The sequence below is a fragment of the Neolamprologus multifasciatus genome, chromosome 16 (assembly GCF_963576455.1).
Source record: "Neolamprologus multifasciatus chromosome 16, fNeoMul1.2, whole genome shotgun sequence".
Lineage (NCBI taxonomy): Eukaryota > Metazoa > Chordata > Actinopteri > Cichliformes > Cichlidae > Neolamprologus > Neolamprologus multifasciatus.
Window position 1 is genome coordinate 28,739,119 of NC_140454.1, and position 23,198 is coordinate 28,762,316.

Sequence of the window (23,198 nt, forward strand, 5' to 3'; positions counted from 1 at the left end):
GATTTTTAATAACTAATAATTTTATCTTTAAAGTTCAACAGGTGAGAACATTAATCTAAGAAAAACACCAATCGGGACAATGTTGGATGGATCAGTTACCTCTCTATGGATGGTCTGGACTGGCTATCCGTCTAGAGCTGGGACATTAAACACTGACTGTCCTATATCTACAAAACTAAAAGTTTCAGTTAATTCATGACATTTTTAGTCTTTGTTACTGTTTAGCAATTATATTAAATGCTGAACCAATTCTGAGCCCCTGACCTTATGTTTGACACCCCTCGTCAAAAGCCTCTGATCCTAAGAGTCTTATCCTAATAGGAAATACATAAATAGTGTCTGGAGACACGCCTTGCTACATCGAACTCAGACCTCACATACCTCTGATGATGCAACTCAGCTGAGCAGCCGTATTAATTGTCTGCAGGCAACAGCCACACCCGCAGTCCAAGCATTGAGTAAGTAGTACAAGATATACTCTAATTATAGCTAATAAGTTACAGACATTGTTAGGTTTTGTATTGTTGATTGTCATTTATGCTTAGAAATATCTACTTATATATGCTTAGAGGTGTATAATTAATTGTGTAGTGATAGGATGTGTGATCTTTAGCAGGCTGCAAAGGCTTGGTGTGCATTCAGAGTGTTCTGGAATCCACACCTACATCCTGGGAGCATGGGAAGAGGTCGTACCTTGTTTTATTGTTTTATGGTAGGATAAACGTGGCTATATCTGTTTTAGGCTAAGTGCCTTTTGTTTAGATGGACTGCTGGACTTTCCAGACCAGCAGGTTTAGGGAAGTCTTTATGGGGTCACGCTCTGACCCCCCCCCCCCCACACACACACACACACACACACACAATCCTTTGTTCACATGTATACCTATGTAAGATGTTATATGTTAATGACCCTATGCATATTCATGTAACCACAATAAAAGGAGTGCTATGGGGAACCTGGCTGAGAGTCTGACGGAGGTCAAGTGGTGGAACGACACTTGGCTCCAGGCAGGTCTCCCTCATGCATGAGTAACATGAAGAACTTTGCCTACTTTGGGTCTTGCTTTGCTGTGTAATTATATTGTCTTCAACGTTCCAGCGAATAGGTTTAAGCTACAAACCTATCAGACATAGACCTCTGTTCCTACAGATGCTCACTGAGTCACATTAAGTACCAGATGATCTAAGGGTTCATTTCTTATGGATTCATTTAATAATAAAAAAGGAAAAATGACAAACCACAAATGAATCATGTTAGTTCAAATATTGAAAACAGATATGAGTCTAAGATCCTTTCACACACACCAGTCTTTGCAACCTTTAGTATCAGTGCATGCCACCGTATAGCATGGTCCTGTAGAGCAGATAAGTAAACACACCCACGCAGTACAACCAGTGAATTCCCTTCTGAGTGCTGACACACCCCATGAAGGTGCACTCACTCTAAACCATCTGCAGATTTGTCTCCCAGGTGGTTCGCTGAGTGCAGTGCTGTCACTCTCAGGATGGCTTGCCTTCAGCTATGTTGGCTGCCACGAGGCCACAGGGGCCCAGGATCTTATTACTAAACTATGCAGCTGTCACTCAGTGCCGAGCATACGATGGAGGCTAGGAAGGATGGATGCCAAGGCGCACAGCGAACCCTCCCCGAGGTTTATTTTATATTTGATGATAAAATAGTTTGAAGGAGGCCACCCGAGAACCGTAAACAGGCCGGCGGGGAGTCAAGGTATCTAGTCAAACACAATAAATAAGCCCAATCGATCCGAAGGAGAGAGGTTCATGGGTGGCAAATGGGCTGTCGCTGCACTTCATGAGCTATGGCCCTGCTGTGGCAGAGTGGTGGAAAGTGTCTGATGGGAACAGGTAAGAAATGCAAGGCCAAGAAAGCTGTGAGTTATTCTAAAAGAAAAACACACCCTTACACATTGGCTTCTCTTCTCCTCTGCTGCCATCATATTATGTTTATTTTAAATTATGGTGTAAAAACAATTTCCTTCTTCTCATTCTAATTTTGTGAATGTACAGTGGTATCGGTACAGTGGTATTATTGCCCAAGTCTGACTATTTTGTACATGACTCAGGCATTCACGCAGTATAAATGAGGCTGGAATAAAACTAGGTCATCTCTGGGTACCAGGTGTCATAAAGCCTGCTGAAATACTACCTGAAATTAATCCCATGCATTCCCATCATCTCCACTGCAATCTTTTGTCCCTCACAGACAATATAGCAAGAGAAAAAAAAAGAAAAAACAAGTAATCTAACCAGCAAGTCTCACAATTCTTGATGATGTTTAACACACGCTTGCCACAACATTATTTTGATATAAAGAACAAAACTGTACTATCAAACACTCTTAGTAGTGCTTAAACACTAACATCTATTTGCTTACCTGAATTGTTTTATTTTATCCCATATTATAAGACAGATTTGATTAGCCAGCTATTTTTTTCTTTTTTACTTAGCTCCACCACGTGAACTGTATCGTGGTTCGTTCTAATGTTTGCTGATAAAATAAATCCACATCAACCCCAGAAGTTAGGATGAAATTAGCTGCCATAATAATGACGACAGTCGGCAGGAAGATGGATGAAACCAATATGACATCATGCACTGGTTAGTGAAGCCTTGTCATGAAGCCTCATACTGAACCTGTTCACCTTTGTTATCTTGGAATTTTGATTCCTGATGTGATGAGTAAGGGGTGGATATGACTAATGGCTCGGCTTACTCACAGTCGAGTAAAAATAGGCCGGCAAACCCCTTGCTACAAGGAAAAAACATGGTGGCTGCCCGGTGATTGACTGAGCTTTTTTTGCTGTAGTTGCGGCAGCCACTTTTTGATCCCAAGGATATTATAGGTTGCCTGGTAGGAAGCAACTTGTCTCCATAAAGTCGCGCTAAAACTGACTGGACTCTCAGACTGGCGAAGCTTTGTAAATAATTGCTGTTTAATTTATAAATGCAGACAGAATGTCAACACACTGGAATTCATCTGAGTTAGTTTGCACAACTCTTCTGCAATGTGTCACTTTGCTGGTTGCTAACTGGCTGTATTTCTATATAAAAGCCAGATTATCAAGCACCTATGTGATTTTGCAGTTAAATCACCATTCTTCAGTACTACCTCACAATTTGTAGAGGAAATTGTTGAAATCTATTAAATTCTGGCTGAACTAAATGTAGGTACAGCGTTACCTCGTTTATCGCAGGTTTTACGTTCTAAAAATAATCTACGACAGGTGAAATTCGCAAAGTAGCGATCTTTATTTTTTACAATTATTATAGATGTTTTAAGACTGTAAAACCCCCTCACTAAACACTTTATACACTTTTCTCAGACAGGCATGAACAGTTTCACACGTTTCTCTCTTGTTTCAACACTCTCAAAGTTTAAGCCTTCGTAGAATAATAAACCCAGTATTATAGAATGAAACCAAAGATCAAACCCTGTTTTCAAGTCCAGAACATGGGAATAAAGCAGCTAATTTAACATTAATGAATCAATGGTACGGAAGTGGAGGAAGCAAGAATGAGTTGAGTAAAATTTGACTTATCTGACTGTTTGGTTTCACTTAATGCGACTTATAATCCTTTGACGTTGACACTGTTGTGTTGTCTTCTGCTAGCGAAGATTTATGTAAATTTGACAAGTTGTACAGGAGACACGGCAAGAGATTGATTGAAAATGGTCTACAGCCAATCAGGACGCAGAACACAATGCAGTGTAAAAAAAATAATAATAAAAATTGCACCCCAAAAAATCTGCGAAACAGCGAGGCAGCGAAAAGTGAATTGCGATACAGCGAGGGACCACTGTAGTTCATTTGAATTTCTGAAGCTTTATCACAGTTAATTACCATTAACACAAACACATTGCATGTGATTACCAACTTGACCCTATTCACTTGCAAACTGAGAGCAGATCTTACGGCTGTGTTATTGCCATCTTGATGCACCAATATCAACAACGGTCTTAGCAACCACAGCAGCTGGGAGCCAATTTATAACAAAAACAATTTGCCTGAAGTTTTTCACATAGAAGTCAAAGACCGTTATAAGCAAAGGAAGACTCAAACTTTAAGTTACAACCAGATTTTAAAAATTTTAAAAAGAATAAAGCATTTCATACATGGAAACGGCTGCTTTAAGCATGTGTAGCAAAGTTCTTTCTCTCTGTTTCAGCCAATCAGCCCCTGGAGTGCCGGTCTTTGGTCCAGAAATGGCATTAAATTGGAATTACTCAATGCCAGCTGGCTTTTTCTAAAATTTATGGAGCATATCTAGAGTGCACTTTACACATTATGACATTTTTTAGTGCGACGAAATAATTGATCACTGTTAAAATGGACAGCAACAGTAGATAATTGGCTAAAAATCATCACAGATTCATAACATGGAAAGACAGCGTTCCCACTCAGAGGAATAAATACACAATGAATAAATACACAATGAATAAATATGCAATGCATGATGGACAAAAGGTAAAATATATATGTTGAGGTTTGGAGGTTCAGCTTTTATAAAAACGGAGTGATCCAAAAACAAGACACAAAATCCAGATCTCTAATCACAGTGTGCCAACAATCCACGTGAAGGTTAGGAAATAATCCAAAAGGAAATTCAAGAGGAGAACAAACATGAGAAGATGAGAAATCCCGGAAAGCCTGACAACAAGTACTAACAAGACAACATTCAAAATGACAGAGTGAAAAGGGTGTAAGTTTACAGGGTATATATTTCACTGATAGGAACAAGAGTGGCAGGATAACAAATGAAGGAAGCAAAGTGAGTGCAAGGAGACTTGGGATTACAAACCAAAATAGGAAATGACTTGAAATAAACCCGCAGGAGTGTTTGCTGATTCACAGAGTGAACACATCCATATTTTGGAGGAGGTGGAGGTCTGCATGTGGGATAAACTAAACACAGGACTCCTGAGACTGAGGTTTATGGAGACAGCCAGCAGACCTCGATTACCATCCTGTTGGAAACTTTGTATTCTTTTTGTTTTAGTTTTTCCTTTTTTTCAGTTCCACCTACTGGTTAGGTTTATGTACTAACACCTACTTGAATAGGTTTGGGAACTATAGTGAACTTGTGTAGGTTTGGGCATTAAATATACTTGAATGGGCTCAGGAATCAAAATAAAGTTGGTGTGGTTCAGGAACTCTCTTTTAGTGCCTAATATTTGTTTTAATCAGGAAACCCTAATGTTGAAATTCTTCAGTTTGAGAGCAGATATTTTGTCACTTTAACTGAAGATTAATGCTAATGTTGTATGTCTGTGATTTGTTTTTGCTAAGCTCTAACACATGAGCCCTGCAGCAGCCAAAAACTTTAGCCCTCACAGCTCTTTTTGTTTTTCCTAAGCTCCATCACAAGTGGCCCCAAAGGTCAAAGGTCACAAAGGCCAAAAGCCAGAAGCAGCTCAATAGAATTAATATTCATTTTACAAAAGCTGGCTCTCAAGCAATTAACCTTCTGTCCTGGACGTGATGTGCGGGCAACTTAACGAGGATGTTCCCTGGTTTTAATTACTCTCCAAAGTTGCCGAGCCCAGCCGGGATTTGAAAGTTATTTCAAAGTAAAGTGCACCAGCGGCAGGAACGGGAAACATCTGACATCAGCGTTTACGACAGAGTGGAATCTGTCACAATAACAATATTCAAATGCAAACTGGGATCATCGCTGCAGTCGATAACAGACGTGACCTCAAAGTTATATTCAGTAAAATGTAATATTCCATTACGAAGATGATGAAGTCGAGTCTGCAGTGGTGTTTATGCCCGAGCTCTTATGAATTTTGTATTAGTAAATATTGAAGTTTTTTAAATCATGGTCAGGTGGTTTTCTTTAGGAATCATGAAAATTAGTCATTCCTCATAAGACTCAAAACACCTTCCTTTAAATGTGGATGCAATAAAGTGAGAAATAAAAACTGACTTGAAAGTGAGCAATAAATAATATTTTTTTAAACCCAGAAAATCCCCCCTATATCTGTTCTCATCAATATTTATACATGCATCAATATTCCAGTCTGTTGGTAATAAGTGGAGGAGGGTGTAGAGTTGGAGTGTGTGCTCTGAACAGCCCATATGATTCCTGCTGAAATTAAGTACAAGAAACTGTTTGCATAAAAGACTATCACACGCTGAGGAGTGTCATTACACGCCGCCTGATTAAAAATCATTCAAGGCTGTCGAGTTTCAGTCTCAGACTTGCACTTTTTTTCTTTTTAACAGCATTTTTTCTGTGCACCTTCTTTTTTAAAAAATTTTTTATAGGATATAAAATGAGAGGCTGAAGCTCAACGAACCAAACTCAGAATGTGTTTCTCGTATCAGCAGTGGCTTTGCTGGAAGGTGAAAGCTTTCGGTAAACAGCCTGAAAACAGCAATAAACCTCAATTTTTGTAATAAACATGTCTGATACATGCTGAGACTGAAGCAGGGAGCGTTACTCTGGTTACACAATCTTCTCCTCAAAATCCTTACCCTTAATTTTGCAAAACACTACAGTATTCATGACTGCATGGTTTAGATATGGTAAGTAGGCTTATTTTGAGACACTAGGCAAAAACTCAACTGAAGCGCATTACAGAGAAAAAGTGAGGCACCGAATATATGCATTACATCTCAGTTTTTCTCTGCGCTTACTCAATATTCACAGCCCATTCGAGCCCTCGCTAAGAGCTGAATTTCTCCAAATATTAGGTCCATTTTTCAGCTGATTTAAACACAGAACGTGGGGAGAAAACTGAGTAACTCCAGAGCATTTCTCATTGTTACTGAGAAAATGAGAATCGCATCACACTCATCTGCCACTTTATTAGGTACACCCAAAGGTGTTCTATTGGACTGAGATCTGTTGACTGTGGAGACCATTTAAGTACAGTGAGCTCATTGTCATGTTCAAGAAACCAGTTTGAGATCATTTGAGCTTTGTGGCATTTGTGGCATGCACTCCTGCAGGAAGGAGCCACTGTGGTCATTCAGAGATGGACAACAGCAACAATACTTAGGAAGGCTGTGGAGTTTAAACGGTGTTTAGCGGTGACTAAGGGACCAAAACTGTGCTAATAAAATATCCCACATACAACCACACCACAACCAGCCTGAACTGTTGATAAAAAGCAGGATGGATCCATGCTTTCATGTTGGTTGCTCTAAATTCTGCCCTTCTACCCTGCCATCCAAAAGTCCAGCCGAAATCAAGACTCATCAGATCAGCCAACACTTTTCCAATCTTCTGTTGTCCAATTTTGGTGAATCTGAGTGATATTAGTCTTTTCTGTTCTTAGCTGACAGGAGTGTTGTAACAGGTGGTTATTTGCCTTACAGTTTTCTTCTTATTAGTTTCAAGCAGTTTGCCCATTCTCCTTCGTCATCTGGCATCATCAAGGCATTTCCACCCAGTGAAATGGATATTTCCTCTTATTTGGATCATCTTCTGTAAAACCTACAGATGTTTGTGTGAGAAAATACCAGCAAATCAGCAGTTTCTGAAATACCAGCCCGTCTGGCAGCGACAACCCCGCCATGTTTAAAGTCACTTTTCCTCATTCTCATACTCAGTTTGAACTTCAGCAGGTCGTCTTGACCTACATGCCTAAATGCACTTGAGTTGCTGCCATGTGATATCTGCGTTAACGAGAAGTTGAACAGATGTACCTGATGGAGTGGAACAAAAGGAGAAGCAGATTAGGCCCACTTTAAAGGCCATTTCCAGTATAATATTCAGCACTGTCTGCCAATCCAAATGATCATGACTGCAATCCTTTAATTAACCAGGAACATGTTGATTGTATGTCCTGTTCATTCTCACATCACTTTCACTATGTCTGGCATCATCCTCATGCCCATCATGCCCACCTTGTCACCATCCACCATCAGTAATACCAGTGAATCCGCATTTAGAGTCACATCGACACAGAAGCAAATTGTGTCCTATCGGGAAATTAAGCCACACAGTAATTGTGACTAACGGATAAAAACCCACTTCATGAGCTGGTTTTAATGCAGCTGACCCTTCCTCGTTCATTTATGTGAGGACAAAGATTCTGTCTAATACTTATTATGTTATTAGGCTAACAAGGGTGTACAATTGGCCGGTAATTGAATCAGACCACAGTGGCAGTTTTCTGCTCATGACAACAGTAAAATTACTCAGGTGATAATAAAACCAGAGACCCTGAACTGAAAATATCCTGAATATGAATCTGTACTTTCAGATGATAGTGGCGACTGTATCTACTCGCTCACGATTCTCCTCATGATCTTTGGAGGCGGGAACTGCTTTTCTTAATAATAATAATAATAATAATAATAATAATAATAACTTTATTTATAAAGCGCTTTCAAACAAAGTGCTGTACAACTATTTGAAAATAAATAAATAAATAATAATAATAATAATAATAATAATAAAAGCGATACATATCAATACAGGTAAAAGACATAATACAAGTTAAAAACAGTAAAAATTTAGAATTAAGACTTGTAAGATAAGGTGAACAAATGTGTCTTCAACTTAGTTTAAAAAACCTCCACAGAGCATGCCTGCCTAACATCTTGAGGGAGGTTGTTCCACAGAAACGGGGCACGAAAAGAAAAAGCACGCTCTCCAATTGTCTTTTTTCTGGCTCCAGGAACCTTTAGAAGGCCAGAGTCCAGAGATCGGAGAGCACGGGATGGAACGCAAAGGTGTAAAAGGTCGGAGAGGTATGAAGGTGCCAGTCCGTTTAAAGCCTTGTAGGTGAGCAGCAGGACCTTAAAATCTGCTCGAACCTGACAAGGTAGCCTGTCATGCGGCGGCTGTGTGAAGGCAAGAGAGGACCCAAATGCACGGCTCTAGACACACGGGAATGAACTCAAAGGCAGGTCTTTATTAACAGGAACATAAGAAGTCATACAAAACTATACTGGGAGATACTAAAGCTGAGGCGCTGGGAAGACACGGGAAATGCACACAACCTAGAGGGACGACGCAACACAGAACAAAGGGACACGCTGACATAAATACACAGAAGGTAATGAGGGAAGTGGGAACACACGGGGAACACAGCTGAGGACAATTACTCATGACCGAGCGGGGAGGACACGAAACTGAAAATACTGACACCAAGATGTGGACCTTAAACACAACAGTACACAGAGATGAGCACAGAGAGAGAGAGGCAGAGAACAAGGATGAATACGAGGGGATGAGGAGAACACAGAACACAAAGGACGGGACCACGGTACCAGAACAAACACCACAATAAAAGCATGGACAAAGGGGGAATCCAAATACCAAACCAAACAATCCAATGAACATAAGGAACAAAATACAAAACCACAGGAACACTGAGAACACTGGGTCAAAATGACCCAGGACCATGACATAGCCAATGCAGAGATCTCAGAACAGGGCTAATGTGCTCAAATTTCCCAGTTCTTGTTAAAATGCGAGCAGCTGCATTTTGCACCATCTGTAGACCTCTAAAACTTTTCTTTGGTAGACCAGAAAGAACAGCATTACAATAATCAATGTGGGAAGACACAAATGCATGGACAAGAACCTCTGCAGTGTCGCTTGACAAAACTTGTCTGATTCTGGCGATGTTCCTCAAATGATAAAAGGCGGTCTTTGTTATCTCTTTTACATGAGACTCGAAAGAGAGCACCGTGTCAAACCACATGCCCAAGTTTTTTACCTTGTCCCTACAATTTATGACACTGTCATCAATTCTCAAGATGAAATTTTGGGACAAGTGCTGAAATTTGTGTGGCCCAATGACCATCAACTCTGTTTTATCAGTATTTAGGAGCAAGAAATTATCCGATATCCAGCCCTTAATTGCAGATAGACAAGATTCTAGTTTAGAGACTTCAGCACAATTTCCAATGGTTAAAGGAACATAAAGCTGCAGGTCATCAGCGTAACAATGAAAGGTTACATTAAAAGAACGTAAAAGAACACCAAGAGGCAGCAGGTACATAGAAAACAGCAATGGTCCAAGTACAGAGCCCTGAGGGACCCCATGCCTCACTGCACAGGTCTCGGAGAGATCATTTTTAAAACTAACAGTCTGAGATCTCCCAGACAGGTAAGATCTCAGCCACGATAAAACATTTCCTGTAATTCCAATAAAATGTTCAAGTCTATCTAATAAAATACAGTGATCCACAGTGTCAAACGCAGCACTTAGATCCAGCAGTAATAAAACTGAAGTGCGATCGTTGTCTGCATTTACCAGCAGATCATTTACCACTTTGACTAAAGCTGTTTCTGTGAAGTGATTTGGTCTAAAAGCAGACTGAAATGGTTCAAACAGATTGCTTGTTGACAAATGCTCAGTGAGCTGCTTAAAAACCACTTTTTCAAAGACTTTAGATAAAAAAGACAGATGTGAGATGGGTTTTATTTCTTAAATAAAAGAGTAAATTATAACATCTATAAGCTTCTAATTTCTCTTAATTTTTTATTTGACAAGTTCTTTGAGACAAAGAAAAACCTGAGCAACATAATCTGCTACCTCTTCTACACTAACTACAGCTCCACCAGGTCGACTGGTTGTCTTGTGCTGCAGAGCTCGATGAGCTCGGTGTGGTGGGGAATTAAAATAGCAACCTCATGGAAGCATGTGACAGGAAGTGATAATCAGGATACCTGAGTGCTTCCCAGGTAAGGTGTTTTGGGCGTGTCCTGCTGCTTTGATTTTCTGTAGATCAGTCTTCTGATCCTCCTGAAACTGAGCAGAATAAGAGACCTTTGATGTCGAAGCAGCGAGCGATTCCTGATCGAGCTGCACATTTTTTAGAGGAGGATGAAATATGCACCGAATGCACAAAAGTCTAACAATTCTTAAAGAAGAAGCCCAATGAACAGTGAATTAGCCTTTAATTGGTGATGCTTCACTTCTGCATTCTCACCTTTCTTTAACCTTTGTGTCCCTTTTGAAATAGTAAACAAGTTGATATGGTTGGTTCTTAAGCAGTTATTGAAATGAACCAGTTTAGGACGAGGGGGTAAATCCTTCCTCTAAACTTCTATAAAACTCACAGGTTTGTTTTCCAAGTGTTTTACTTTACCATGAACTCTTCTTTTATGCACAATCCTTGGAAACCACGGGTTAACGTGTTTTGTAACTTCTAAGCTTATAAGCTCATTTTAAAGTTCAGCATTTCCCTCAGAAGAATGTAAAAAGAAGTGAATGTAAAGTAGCATTAATGACAGTTTTCAAGTAAGGCACAGACTTCAGTTGAGCAGCTTGCCCATATATATATATATAACAGCCACCAAATTATTTGCACTTCACTTTGAGTAAATGTCGTCTAAAAGCATGTCAAACACGAAGCCTGGCAAATGTTAACAGTGTAAAGTACGTCTTACACTACGTCTTTCCATTCCTACAGGTCCAGTGTAAAACTCTCCATGCTTTCATGTAATCCCTGGCTTTAATCAGACTTCTGCAGCTAGAACAAGTTTGCACTTTGATACAAAAATTACATTTTCTACTAGTTGCTTATGAAGATGTGTACTTTGAGGCACAAGACCTGAATCTCCTCATAAAATCTCAGTATTCTTGGTCAGTTTCCCTCTCCCTGTCTTAGCCTGCCACAGACTGTAAAATGAGGATGGACAGAGCCACCCCGTATTTTGTGGAGTCCCAGTTTGAAGCTTGGAGTTGGGTCTTTTAGATGTGTTTTTCTGGAGCCATCCATGACCATATATGGAGGAGAAGATGGTGAGCAAAGACATGCATCCATGAAGCCCCTACAAAAACAGGTATACATACTAATTACTGCTAACAGACTCAGAGAACACTCCAATGTCAATGGAAAAAACTGGACCATAGACAGTCTAAAGTCATGGCTTGTTTCTTTGTTTGTTTGCTAGATTATATTTAAAAATGCTCCAAAAGGCACCCACAGCACATCCAGGGGTCAGAATTCAGGGACTTCAATTAGCTGAGGCGAAATCTAGCAGACAGCTAGTAGCTATAGCCTGTGTTGCATACACCTGTCAGTCAAAGAGGCCACGCCCCTCATAATGTACACACTTTAATACAGTTAGAAGAGGAAAGTTATTTAAAAACAAAAATCACCCCTAAAATGAAGTCGCAACCTTCAGAACTGAAAAATGAAGACAAAGTCTCAAGAGCCAAAAACTGCAGTTCCTGTAATGACCACTTGAGACAGGCTCCAAAGATAAGCGAGTTCTAACAGACTCCCAATTTAAAATGTCCAACTGAAATAAACATGTTTACGGCTTGCTGCAAGAAACTGATCCTGGAAACCGGCGAGCTGAGTCCAACATAAAAACAAACAGCCCGACATGCAGACAGTGTTTGCTCTGTTGGTGTCATTTTGGGTTCAGACCATCCTACAGTGAGCTCCAGCTCCATCTCCATTTTCCCGTCCAAATAGTTTAACCTCTGCCTCCAAAAAAAACCAACATGGTGGGGTGAAGCTTTAAAATGCGGAGACAAAAAACGTCTACTTTTATATAAAGAAACTGCAGGTTTTTGCACTTTCACCTCAGTTTCTCAGCCAAGCTGCAGCTTGGAGCAAACCTTCAGCTCTACATTATCCCTCTCATATCTTTGTGAATTATGCAGAAATGATAATGATAACCGCCACTGGATTGCTCTGACCTGAAAGTGATTTTGTGCATCGTGTTTGTGCGATCATACTCAACCGAGTTATGCATCAGAGGAGCAGTGTGGTTCACAAATTGCATCAATCAGCCCTACAGGCTTTAAAACACCTTAACTGCCTCCATTAGCTGAGTGTCACAGACTCTGCACTAGCTTCCCATTGTTTTCACATCACACTGCTTCTTTACCTCACTCCCTCCCCGTCGGCCCCCTTCAGTCTGAAGTAAAACTCACAACCATTCACATTAAAAGTTTTTAAAATGTTTCACAGTATTTATACTTTCAGCACAAAAAAAAGAATAATCGCACACAAACACCAAGGTTATAAAATCAATACTCTGAATGTGTGAGTTTTAGGAGTACATAATGGGTGTGCTGCGATTCAGACACATACACACAGGTTTGGCTGGCATTCAATGCCAGGCTGATCCAGCAGGACATCGCAGTAGACTGACTCAAACAGAGGAAGGTGTGTTTGTATGCCTAAACCAGTAATGTTAAACCACTTAAATAAACAGACCACCCTGCCCATTTCTCTTAGCAGTGCGATAACCTTGAATGACATCATGTCCTGACATACGTCAGCCTTTGGAGCACACAGTGAAGATTAGAGTGATCTGAGAGTTCAGTTTAGCAACGTTAAAGCACAGTGGGAAAAGTGACGTGTTGAAGTGAAACACTAATACACATGTGCAGAAACAAATGGCAGCTTCAACTGTCCCAGCGGTACTCAGGCTACCTAATTTAAGGCAAAAACAGTTTGTGTAAGTCTAACAAGCTTAGGTCAATATATGGTATGAGTGATTTTATATGATTTTAAACAGACTTGAGTAATTTGGGTTGGGCCTGAAGCAGCTACACGTGCCTGTATGCACTGAGTAAACAACACCAGCACTGCTATTGTTATTTTTGCTGTGGATTATGAAGACCAACATCACTACTATCCACTCAAACACCGAGATCTCAACAGGTTAAACTAGGGGTGGGTTTTTATAATCGATTTATCGATTAAAATCGATTCTGGCTTGGATAACGTAAAATCGATTCATTGAAATACTGAATCGATTTTTTAATATAAATTTATTTTGCCCGAAATGCCAGAATCTCTGGTGAAATCTCACAAAATTTCAACAACCACCAAACAGCTAAGACAGTAAATGAGAGCAGGAACACGGATTCTGCACAAAGACTTAAACACACAGCGCGGACCCGCGGATCAGAATCAGTTAGATGTCGCCTTTCTCACGGTCGGGGCTGAAAGCCGACAGCGCGCTGATTCTAATCTGTCAGCGGGTCCGCGCTTTGTGTTCACGCCCTTTATGCGCTGATTCTAAAGCTGTTAGTTTGATGTCTCTCCAAACAATATTGACCGAACCAGCAGCAAAAGAAGGTCCAAACTACGCTTCACATAAACATCATGTATTCACTCTTTTGCTTTGATCACGATGCACAGCTCTCTCTCTGTTTTCTGCATTATTCACTTGCTTGTTACGCACAAGTCTACCGTTGTTTACAGCGCTGTCGGCCGACGTTTTTTTTTTTTTTCATTTTATATACTTCCGAAAATAAAACCTAATTTCTGCCGTTCAATACTGAACAAATTTAAACTTTTTAAAATTATGCAAAATGCAAAACGCTTAGCCGTGTCTCTAATAAAACCGCTGTAACTTCAGAGGTAATGTTCATGTGTTGATTAATAGTTTTCTTTTGTTTTTGATGTACTGCAGAATATTTTTATAAAATCCCAGGCCAGGAAAATCACCTTCATGTTTTTCTGTGTTTTATCTTCAGCTACTTTGACACAAAGGCCTCTGCTGTGATGCTCACACCTTTGATAAAGTCTTGTGTGTGTCAGCTTCCTTTTTATAGATACAAAAATATGTAAATGTACTGATCTGAATTATAATATTTCTGACTGTCAAAATTTCCCAGATTCAAATCGAAGTGAATCGAATCGAATTAAATCGAATAGTGGATCGAATCGTTTCGGGACCTTGTGAATCGGAATTGAATCGATTCTAGAAATCAGTGACGATACCCAGCCCTAGGTTAAACCTAATACAAGCAGTAAGATTGCAGGTCAGCAGTAACACAGTATGACGCAACTTTGTGAGTCTGAACTGGTGAATGGTAAATGGCCTGTATTTGTATAGCGCTTTACTAGTCCCTAAGGACCCCAAAGCGCTTTACACATTCAGTCATCCACACATTCACACACTGGTGATGGCAAGCTACACTGTAGCCACAGCCACCCTGGGGCGCACTGACAGAGGCGAGGCTGCCGGACACTGGCGCCACCGGGCCCTGTGACCACCACCAGTAGGCAACGGGTGAAGTGTCTTGCCCAAGGACACAACAACTGAGACTGTCCAAGCCGGGGCTCGAACCGGCAACCTTCCAATTACAAGGCGAACGCCCAACTCTTGAGCCACTTTGACAAAGGAGGCGCAACATCCCCAGTGACCTTCTTCGTGGTGAATATGCATTACCACCATCAGGATGGAGCTGCAGGGCACCACCTTTGCAAAAATCTTTTCTAGCTCTGCTGAACAAGTCCAGGTGATTTATGAGGTCTTTAATGTCAGTAACTAGGAACTCATCATTGTTGTGGTTGTATCTGTCTGACAGCTGCCACACAACACAAATGAGATTTCTAAAAGGATAATAAACACTATAATCCAGTATCATCTTATCTGAATAATTATTGTTATATTGAGAGGAGGAGTGAGTCAAAGAAAGGGAGTGCCGGGTGGCTTACACTGAGCCAATCAGCAGAGGGAGAGAGCAGTGCTCTGTGCTGTAAATACAACTTATCTCAACAGAAACTTTTAACAACTGTCTTCTTTGTTGTTCTGTAGCTTTTTCTACTTTCAGTATTAAATGTATTTGCTGGGTTCAGAATACTTCTGTTTCTTCAGCCTTTATTAACCAACCTATGAATGTGACATGATGCTCAGATTTAAACAAGTGTAGGGCAGGTGTGAAATGGCTTGTTGTGATTGGTCAAAATTTCCCTGATAACAAAAAAGTTGTCTTTTACTTTTTTGTAGAAAAGGAAAACATGTTTAGTTTTTTTTTTTCTTAATTGAAAGTTTTAATTCTGATAACTGGAAATAAAACTTCTTGGGTCAAGTGGGTCAGCCCTGGCCCCTTAGGCTCCACCTACAACGCTGTGGTACGCCTGAACTCTCTTATGCTGCAGCACAACACAATCTATGTGTCAGTCATGAACCTCTCGACTTTGAGTTGAAGCCACACATGTACAATCATGCCGGTTTCTACTGTCATTTTAATGATATTCCGCCAAAGCTCAGACACATACAGATATACAAAGGGAGACATTTAAACAGTTTGAAAACTTTGAATGGTTTGCCAGTATTCTCTGAGTGGTGACACCTATCCTTCAGGAGAATACCTCAGTGGCCTCCTATGCCTTAATGGCAGGTTTAAATAGAAGTGACTGTGATACAATGTTGTGGTGGCAAGCGACCATTACGGTGGGTAAACCGACGCCTTTAGGCAGCTTTCTGGAATTTCTGTCAGTATATTCAGAAATAGTTCTTCAGGCTTCTCAAAGGATATCAAGAGCTCTTTGGATGTCTCTGCCTTTAAATGATCCCACGCTGCTCAAATGTTGAGGGCCGGGCTCTGGGGAAACCAATCCATGACTGATAGAAAGACACACAATGGAGCACTATCCAGATATGCTTTTACTGCACTGGCAGTGTATCATTGTGTCATCATGCTGCAAAATAAAGCAGCTGCCAATCAAATGCTTTCCGAGGGTATTGCATGATGGATGGATAGAATTTTCATCGGCTTCAGTGAACAGTAGATGGATCAGATCACCTCTCAGTCTGGTTTCAGTTCTCTGCAGGATTTGTCCTCTTTCATAAAAACATGACTTTCAGATACTGTTCATCAGCTGTAGATAGTATTTCAAGTCTGCCACTTCTTTTGTCCCCCACTTGTCCAGTTTCCTAAAACTTTATAGAGCGCATTGAAAACCAAAGTGCTTCACAATTAATAATAAAATCAAATAAAAAGGGTTCCTAAAATTCACACCATTTAGATAAAATAACACACCGAGGATCTGTTGTCCAAACACAACAACCAAAGATCAGCAAAACTGACTGCTTTCAGCTCAGGTTTAAAGTCTGAGACGATTCCACAGTCTTGGTGCAACGACAGCAAAAGCACTTCAACAGTGGGCTGGTCAAAAGTCACCGAGAAGCAGATAAGGCAGGTTTTCAGCTAATTTGGAACAAAAATTCTATTTTATGCCTACTAACCTGTGTTATCCGTCACAACTGGTTCATCCCTTTTATGCTTGAATGATTCATAAGGCAGTATTAAGTGGTTCAAAAAACAGAAACATATTCCTCTGAAAATGGTCCGGCACAATGAAAAAGCAGTTCAAAAGGATGTTCAAAGAAAAGCTTTGAAAGACATTCAGAAAGCCTGGAGAAATATTACACAAGACCACAGAGAAGTTTGGCTCCCTGGAAGCAAAATACAAAGAAATGATGGTGGCTTGAGTCTTTGCACAGTGCTGTATCCTTTACAGATACTGCCCCGATATCTGTAAATGAATTTACAGCTAACGGCCTATTAGGAAGAGTCTTTGAAAACTGTGTGTGCTGCATGAGATATTTAACCAGAGGAATATGCTGGTATTATACAAAAGGAGGATTATTGTGGAATAAAGGTGGACCTCTGTTCACAGCCCAGTTTATTTTCCCCTGTTAGCAGACCAGCATCCACAGTTTTTAAGATATCAAGCTCAATTTAGTCCATTGGTACCAATAACAGCTCAAGTTGATTTAATTTAGGTGAAAATCAGTAAGAAATTGATATTACCCACAATTCTTTATGGATCGACATCAAACACAGCAATATATGTGGCCTTTGGGGATATGAATACCTAGGCTGACTAAGAATTTGACCCTGACCTTCACTGATAGCACCCAAGATCAAAGGAGACCTTACAAAGACATTTCAAGAAACCATATTGAGTAATATATCATATAAAAGGGCATGAAGAGCGCTATGCAACACACCTGTCATTATGGTACCCTACGACATCACAGTGAAGCCATAAAGTTTGAATATACCTTAAAATCTCAAGTTTTTACAGCTTATAAAAGTCAAAGATTTCAGCCAGTTCTGCTCCATTCATATGGGCAAAGAAAATAAAATGCAATATTTTAGTACGTAATGCTTGAATGCATGTTGTATAAAGTGCTTTAAGTTTTCAGAGGGAGTAGAAAAGCACTATATAAGAACCAGTCCATTAAACAAAAGCAGGTTGATGACAGCATGTTTTAATACGAAAAAAAAAAACAACTTAAAACATCAAACAGCTCTTTGGGGCAGGGGTGATGGGTTTCATTATGATGGTTAACGCGCCCATATTTAAAGTTAAAAAAACCCCAAAACAATTCAAAATGTTTTGGAGGTGTCGCTGGGACCAGGATAACAGGGGTTTATAAGTTTTATTCTGTTAGTGTGCAGTTTAGCTCATGCACATCCTGTTTCCTGTTAGTGTTTTGTGTATTTATGCGGTGAGTCTGCTGTATGACTAAAGGGACACAGGGAGTCAGTCTGCTGCCTTCACTGCAGAACATCAACATCCGTTAACACCTCCGAGCCTCTCCTTCCTCGTGGCCATTCCTTGCTCATATTCAGTGGACCCAGACGGAGCACACAGGACGTCCAACGTGTCATTATTCCGCAAACTCTGCTGTTAACATGTAGTCTGGGTTAGGCAGGTGCTGCCATGCCTGACTGTGCTGGTAGAAGAATTCCTCTCTGTGAGGTTTTCACCCATGTTTTTGTCTCTTGTGATGATTTCATGTCAGTTTTTGAGTGGGAAGTATTTTTCTTAAGAGTTAAAACACGACCATGGAGCATTTTGACTTCCTCAGCTTCAAGACTTCACACTGGGCAGCATGAAAACATCACTTTGCAAGGCTAAAAGCTTAATAGAGATTTAGCTTTCTGGTGGAAGTCCATATTAAACATGGTCACACTTTTGGATAACAGACAAAAAGGTCTAAACACTCCGTTTCAGGCAGCTTTTAATACTCCTGGATCCTTATGGTGTCATAGAAAGCAGATATCCTGATAAACTCCACCCACATGCCATTCAAACATGTTCTAAATGAGGAGCAGTACAGTAGTGCCAGCCCTGACACTGTCTGTGTGAATTGTTTTCTTCCTTTTTTTTACTGCAATTTGTACGTGTACTTACACTTCCATGTCCCCGGGGGTATATTTTCAAAGGCTGTTTGTTCTGGTAATAAAATAGTTTAATAGGAAATGATATTTGGTGGTATTTCCACTTTACAAATGATGGCGAGAACAGTTCTAGAATAAACTCAACACTTAAAGAAGGGAAAACTTTGGACAGTGTTTTTAAAAAAATAAATTTACGCTGTTGTGATTTTTTTTCTGGTCCAGCCCACGATGGTTTTTTACCATTTTGCGGCACTGCCATTGGTTGCGGACAACCTTGTGATCGCCCTCTGCTGCATGCCTGACTGAACTGGCGCATTCTGGTGTCATGATGTTGCCGCTTCTTCCACGTTTGTGGCATCAGATTCAAATTATTTTACAAATTTCTGCAGCTTCATCGGTTTTAAGACATTAATACAATACAATACAATACATTCCAACTTACCAAGAAAAACTATGGTCTGCTTCCTGGCTGACTTGACCTTTGAACTTTCATTATGGATTGCTCTTTGATTTCCACTGGTGCTTCCTTCAATGAATCCCATCGGCTTCTTCAGGACCAGGATCATAGCTCGGCACATGAAAGCCACGCAGACCAGCACGATCATGTACACGATGAAGGCAAAGAAGATGCTTATCCTGTACATCACCCAGTGCTCCCTCAGGTTGGTGCAGAAGGTCAGGTTCTGGACTGGGGTGCTGCGCGTGACTGGGATGTGCCCCTGCGTGCCCATGGTGATCAGCAGTGGCAGGGCCACGAAGAGGGCCACGACCCAGGCGAAGGTGATTAGGCCGGTGGTCCATTTTCCTCCCAAGGTTTTAAAGCGAAAAGGGTAACAGGTGGCGATGTAGCGCTCAAAGCTGAGCGTGGCCACGTTGAGGATGGTGGCATAGCTGCAAGCCTCAAACAGGAAGTTGTAGATCTTGCAGAAAGCGTTGCCCGACGCTGACGTGAAGGGGAACCAGATGGCACTGTAGAGCTCCACCGGCATGCCAATGAGAAGCACCAAAATGTCAGAGCAAGCCAGACTCACCATGTGGTCAGTGACATTCTTCTGAAGGTAGCCCTTGCGTTTTAGCACCTGGGTCACTCGGATAGTGACTGAATTACCCACAATGCCCGTCACCAGGATGAGGCTGTAGAGGACCGTGAGGAAGATTTTGATCCCATATTTGGGTTCAAGCTCTTGCCAGTTCTTCTCCTCTCCTCCCTGCACTTCCTCATCCATGGCAGCAGACTGGCGTGTTCAGATTTTCCAGGTATTGCTTTTCTTATCAGTCCTGCTGCGCGCTCTCCTTGCGGCCGGTGTTTCCTGGAAACAGCTTAACTTTGTCTCAAAGTATTCCCGACTATCGCAGAGGTGGGAAACACGGATCGCTACGCGCACTGTGGAAAACTTTCTAAACAAAAACTCCGCAGTTTACCCGGCGTGCTTCCCCAGCCCCGGCCACCTCCCTCCTGCCTTCATGATCAGGTAGAAGTATCCAGAGAGTTTCCGCCCGTGCGTGTCCTCCTGTGGTTTCACCTGTGAGTAAGTAAAGTGTTGGGCAACATTTAAATTGCGCTGACTTCCTCCTCCCTCCGATGAGAACAGCCCAGTTAAACATCAAACACGAGCGCGGGTCTGATTTCACCCCACACACTGTAAGAAACAAAAAGCAAGTGGGCCAACGAATAAAAACAAAAAGCACGGCTCTGCTGACTTTACTCGGATTTGTAAAGGAAAGAAACATGGAAGGTAATGTTGACATGACATACAGTTCAACATATGAAGCCCACAGAACTTTACTTCTGTTTGGGTCAAGTTGAGCTGATATATTATTACAACATTGTAAACACTTTGTAAAATAAGTAAGTAAATAAAGTTTATTTATTAAGCGCTTTTCATAGACAGGTAGTCACAAAGCGCTGTACACAAAGATTAAAATAAACAGTACGATAAATAGCAAAATGCACAATATACACAATATAAGAGGTTAAATGTAAATTAAAAATGTAAAAAGCGTTGGTAACCGAAGGCTTGTTTAAACAGTAAATGAAAAAAGTTGGACAAACAGAAGTTTACGTGGTTGTTTAGTTTCAATATAAAGTTCACAAACTTCATAATTCAGACTTTTATTTACTTCTGTTATGGGTCATGTTGTCCCAAGTTTTCACACCTTTATTATAGTTGTTGGGTCAACTGTAATAGGTTAGTTAGCCAGGCTGTTGCAGTGGAGTAAGTCATTTGATTTCTCAGTTAAACATTTATTTTCACATCATTACTACTTGGTGGAGCAACTCTAATATAACATTACAACACTGTAAAAAGATCATGTGGCTTACCGTTAAAAAAAAGTAAAGTAACAAGTTGACCTTTTTTTTCGGGTGGGGGTTCTCAACTTCCTAAAAATGCTGGGCAAACAGAAGTTTACTTTGCCATTTAGTTGACAAAACATACACGCAGTTCAAAATATTAAGCTGCCTGAACTTTATAATTCACGCTTATTTACTTCTGTTGGGCCAAGTCAGCCTAACATATCACAACCCAAACATTTTATGCACAAACATTTATTTTATTTCAAACAAATATGCAGATATTTGGAATGATGGAGGCAGGTGCAGGAAATTTTCCACAAAGAAGTGTCTCTCTGATTTCTTTGTATAGTCCATATCTTAAACTGATTACTGATTAATGGAGCACTGCTGAAACTGTCCAATCACGGGTCAAAGGCAGCTGGAAACATGTCTGATAACACTGACAGTATTCAGAAAGAAATATAAATCTTTTCAATCCCAAGTGGTTCTGTGTTGAAGTTGCAATTTCATGATTAAAGTTGTTGTTTTTTAAGTCAAACAGCTGCCACAGCTGCTACACCATCTACAAAATGTCTTATGTTGAACTTTAATCTCCACATTTTCTTTATCAAAAAGAACAAGAATGTGTTGTTCGTAATGTAGCTCTAATACTCTTTTATAGCCCGGTAATCTGATTATGTGTATATAGCTATAGGAGTGAAACAGGTTGTAGTATTTACTTTCCAACGTCAGCGTACTTGTTTGTTCCTCTTTCCCTTTTGTTAAAAGCTCAGTATGTTCTCTGCAATGAATCAGGCGTCTGCTTTGAGCTGAACAGCTGGACTGTTGAATTTGTGTGTTCATTCATTCACAGATTTTAAATTCATGGCATTATTTGCCATCTCAACTAGTTCAGTTAAACATTAACATTGACAATGTTACAGTGCATCATCGGTCCTAATGTGCCTCCTTTACACATCCTCTGCCTCGAGTTTTTAGCGAGAATAGAAGCAGCAATTGAAACGCTGTTCAGTTCAGTACAAATAAACATTTAAGATTTATTCCGAGGTTGTGCTGAAGATAAAAATGAAGTTCCTGCACAATCAGAAATTCTGAAAACAACTTCCAACAGGACAGAAATGTGCACTTTTAGCCACAATTGTTCATTTGGATGACGGAGAAGTCAAAGGTGGAATAATCCAAATATGAAGGAGGTGAGTTCATCACCAGGCCCGGGGAAGAAAATCTGACTGCTTTTCCTCCTTTTTAAAGATAATCAGTGATGAATGCGGGGCCATTCTTTCTGTATAAACATGAAGTACACTCGAGTGTATAAACCCTAAAAGGCTGACTCCTTGACGTGATGAAGGCAGGCTTAAGCAGATTAGACAAAAGCTTTGAGGACCTTCTTGCTGTGATTGGGTATTGTCAGATACCGTCAATTAAACTGCCGAGCTCCATCGAGCGTCACTGGCAGCCAGATGTTAACTGTCAAAACTAAAATTGAGGTTGATTGTTCATTATGGTACTGATGCCTCTTAATTATGTGACATTGTGTTCAGGCTCCAGTTTGTAGATTTCAGTAACAACAAACTGTCCGTTTGACTTTGAGATCATGAGCAGCATCATGAGGCGAGGAATCATCACAGCTGGTCGAAGTTAAAGGAAAAAAAGAGCAGACGTGACGTGATAAGGACTCAACTAACAGCTGATTATTTTAAAGAAAAAAAAAAAGCAGCCAAACGTCAGACACAAGGCCGACTTTCAGCCTACGCACAGTTCATATTCCTAAAGTGAATCATGAGTGAAACTACAGATAATGTGCAGAACACAATTTTTTAGCAGTTTTTCACAACCCACTGTGGAAAATAAGGTGGTCAAATATCTAAATAACACCAAGACTGGGTTAAAAACCCACAGAAAACAAAGCTTTTTTTCAGGCTGCAGAAATGAGGAAGATTTCCCTTTACATCAAATCTGGCTAATGACTGAAAGGAACTTCCTCCTCCCAATCGACTCTGCAAACTCCAAACAGGA

General features: G+C 40.5%; 2 protein-coding genes across 2 annotated transcripts in view; both read right to left on the reverse strand.

The window, feature by feature from the left end:
- The window catches only part of gpr39 (G protein-coupled receptor 39), a 39,352-nt gene extending 18,850 nt beyond the window's left edge, over nucleotides 1-20,502 (reverse strand). Inside the window, exon 1 of the mRNA XM_085136724.1 lies at nucleotides 19,329-20,502. Coding sequence (XP_084992850.1) covers nucleotides 19,329-20,112 — 784 coding nt within the window. The 5' untranslated portion in view covers nucleotides 20,113-20,502. The remainder of the gene's footprint in view (nucleotides 1-19,328) is intronic.
- The window catches only part of fkbp7 (FKBP prolyl isomerase 7), a 194,456-nt gene that overhangs the window by 122,223 nt on the left and 49,035 nt on the right, over nucleotides 1-23,198 (reverse strand). The gene's annotated exons all lie outside the window — the stretch shown is intronic.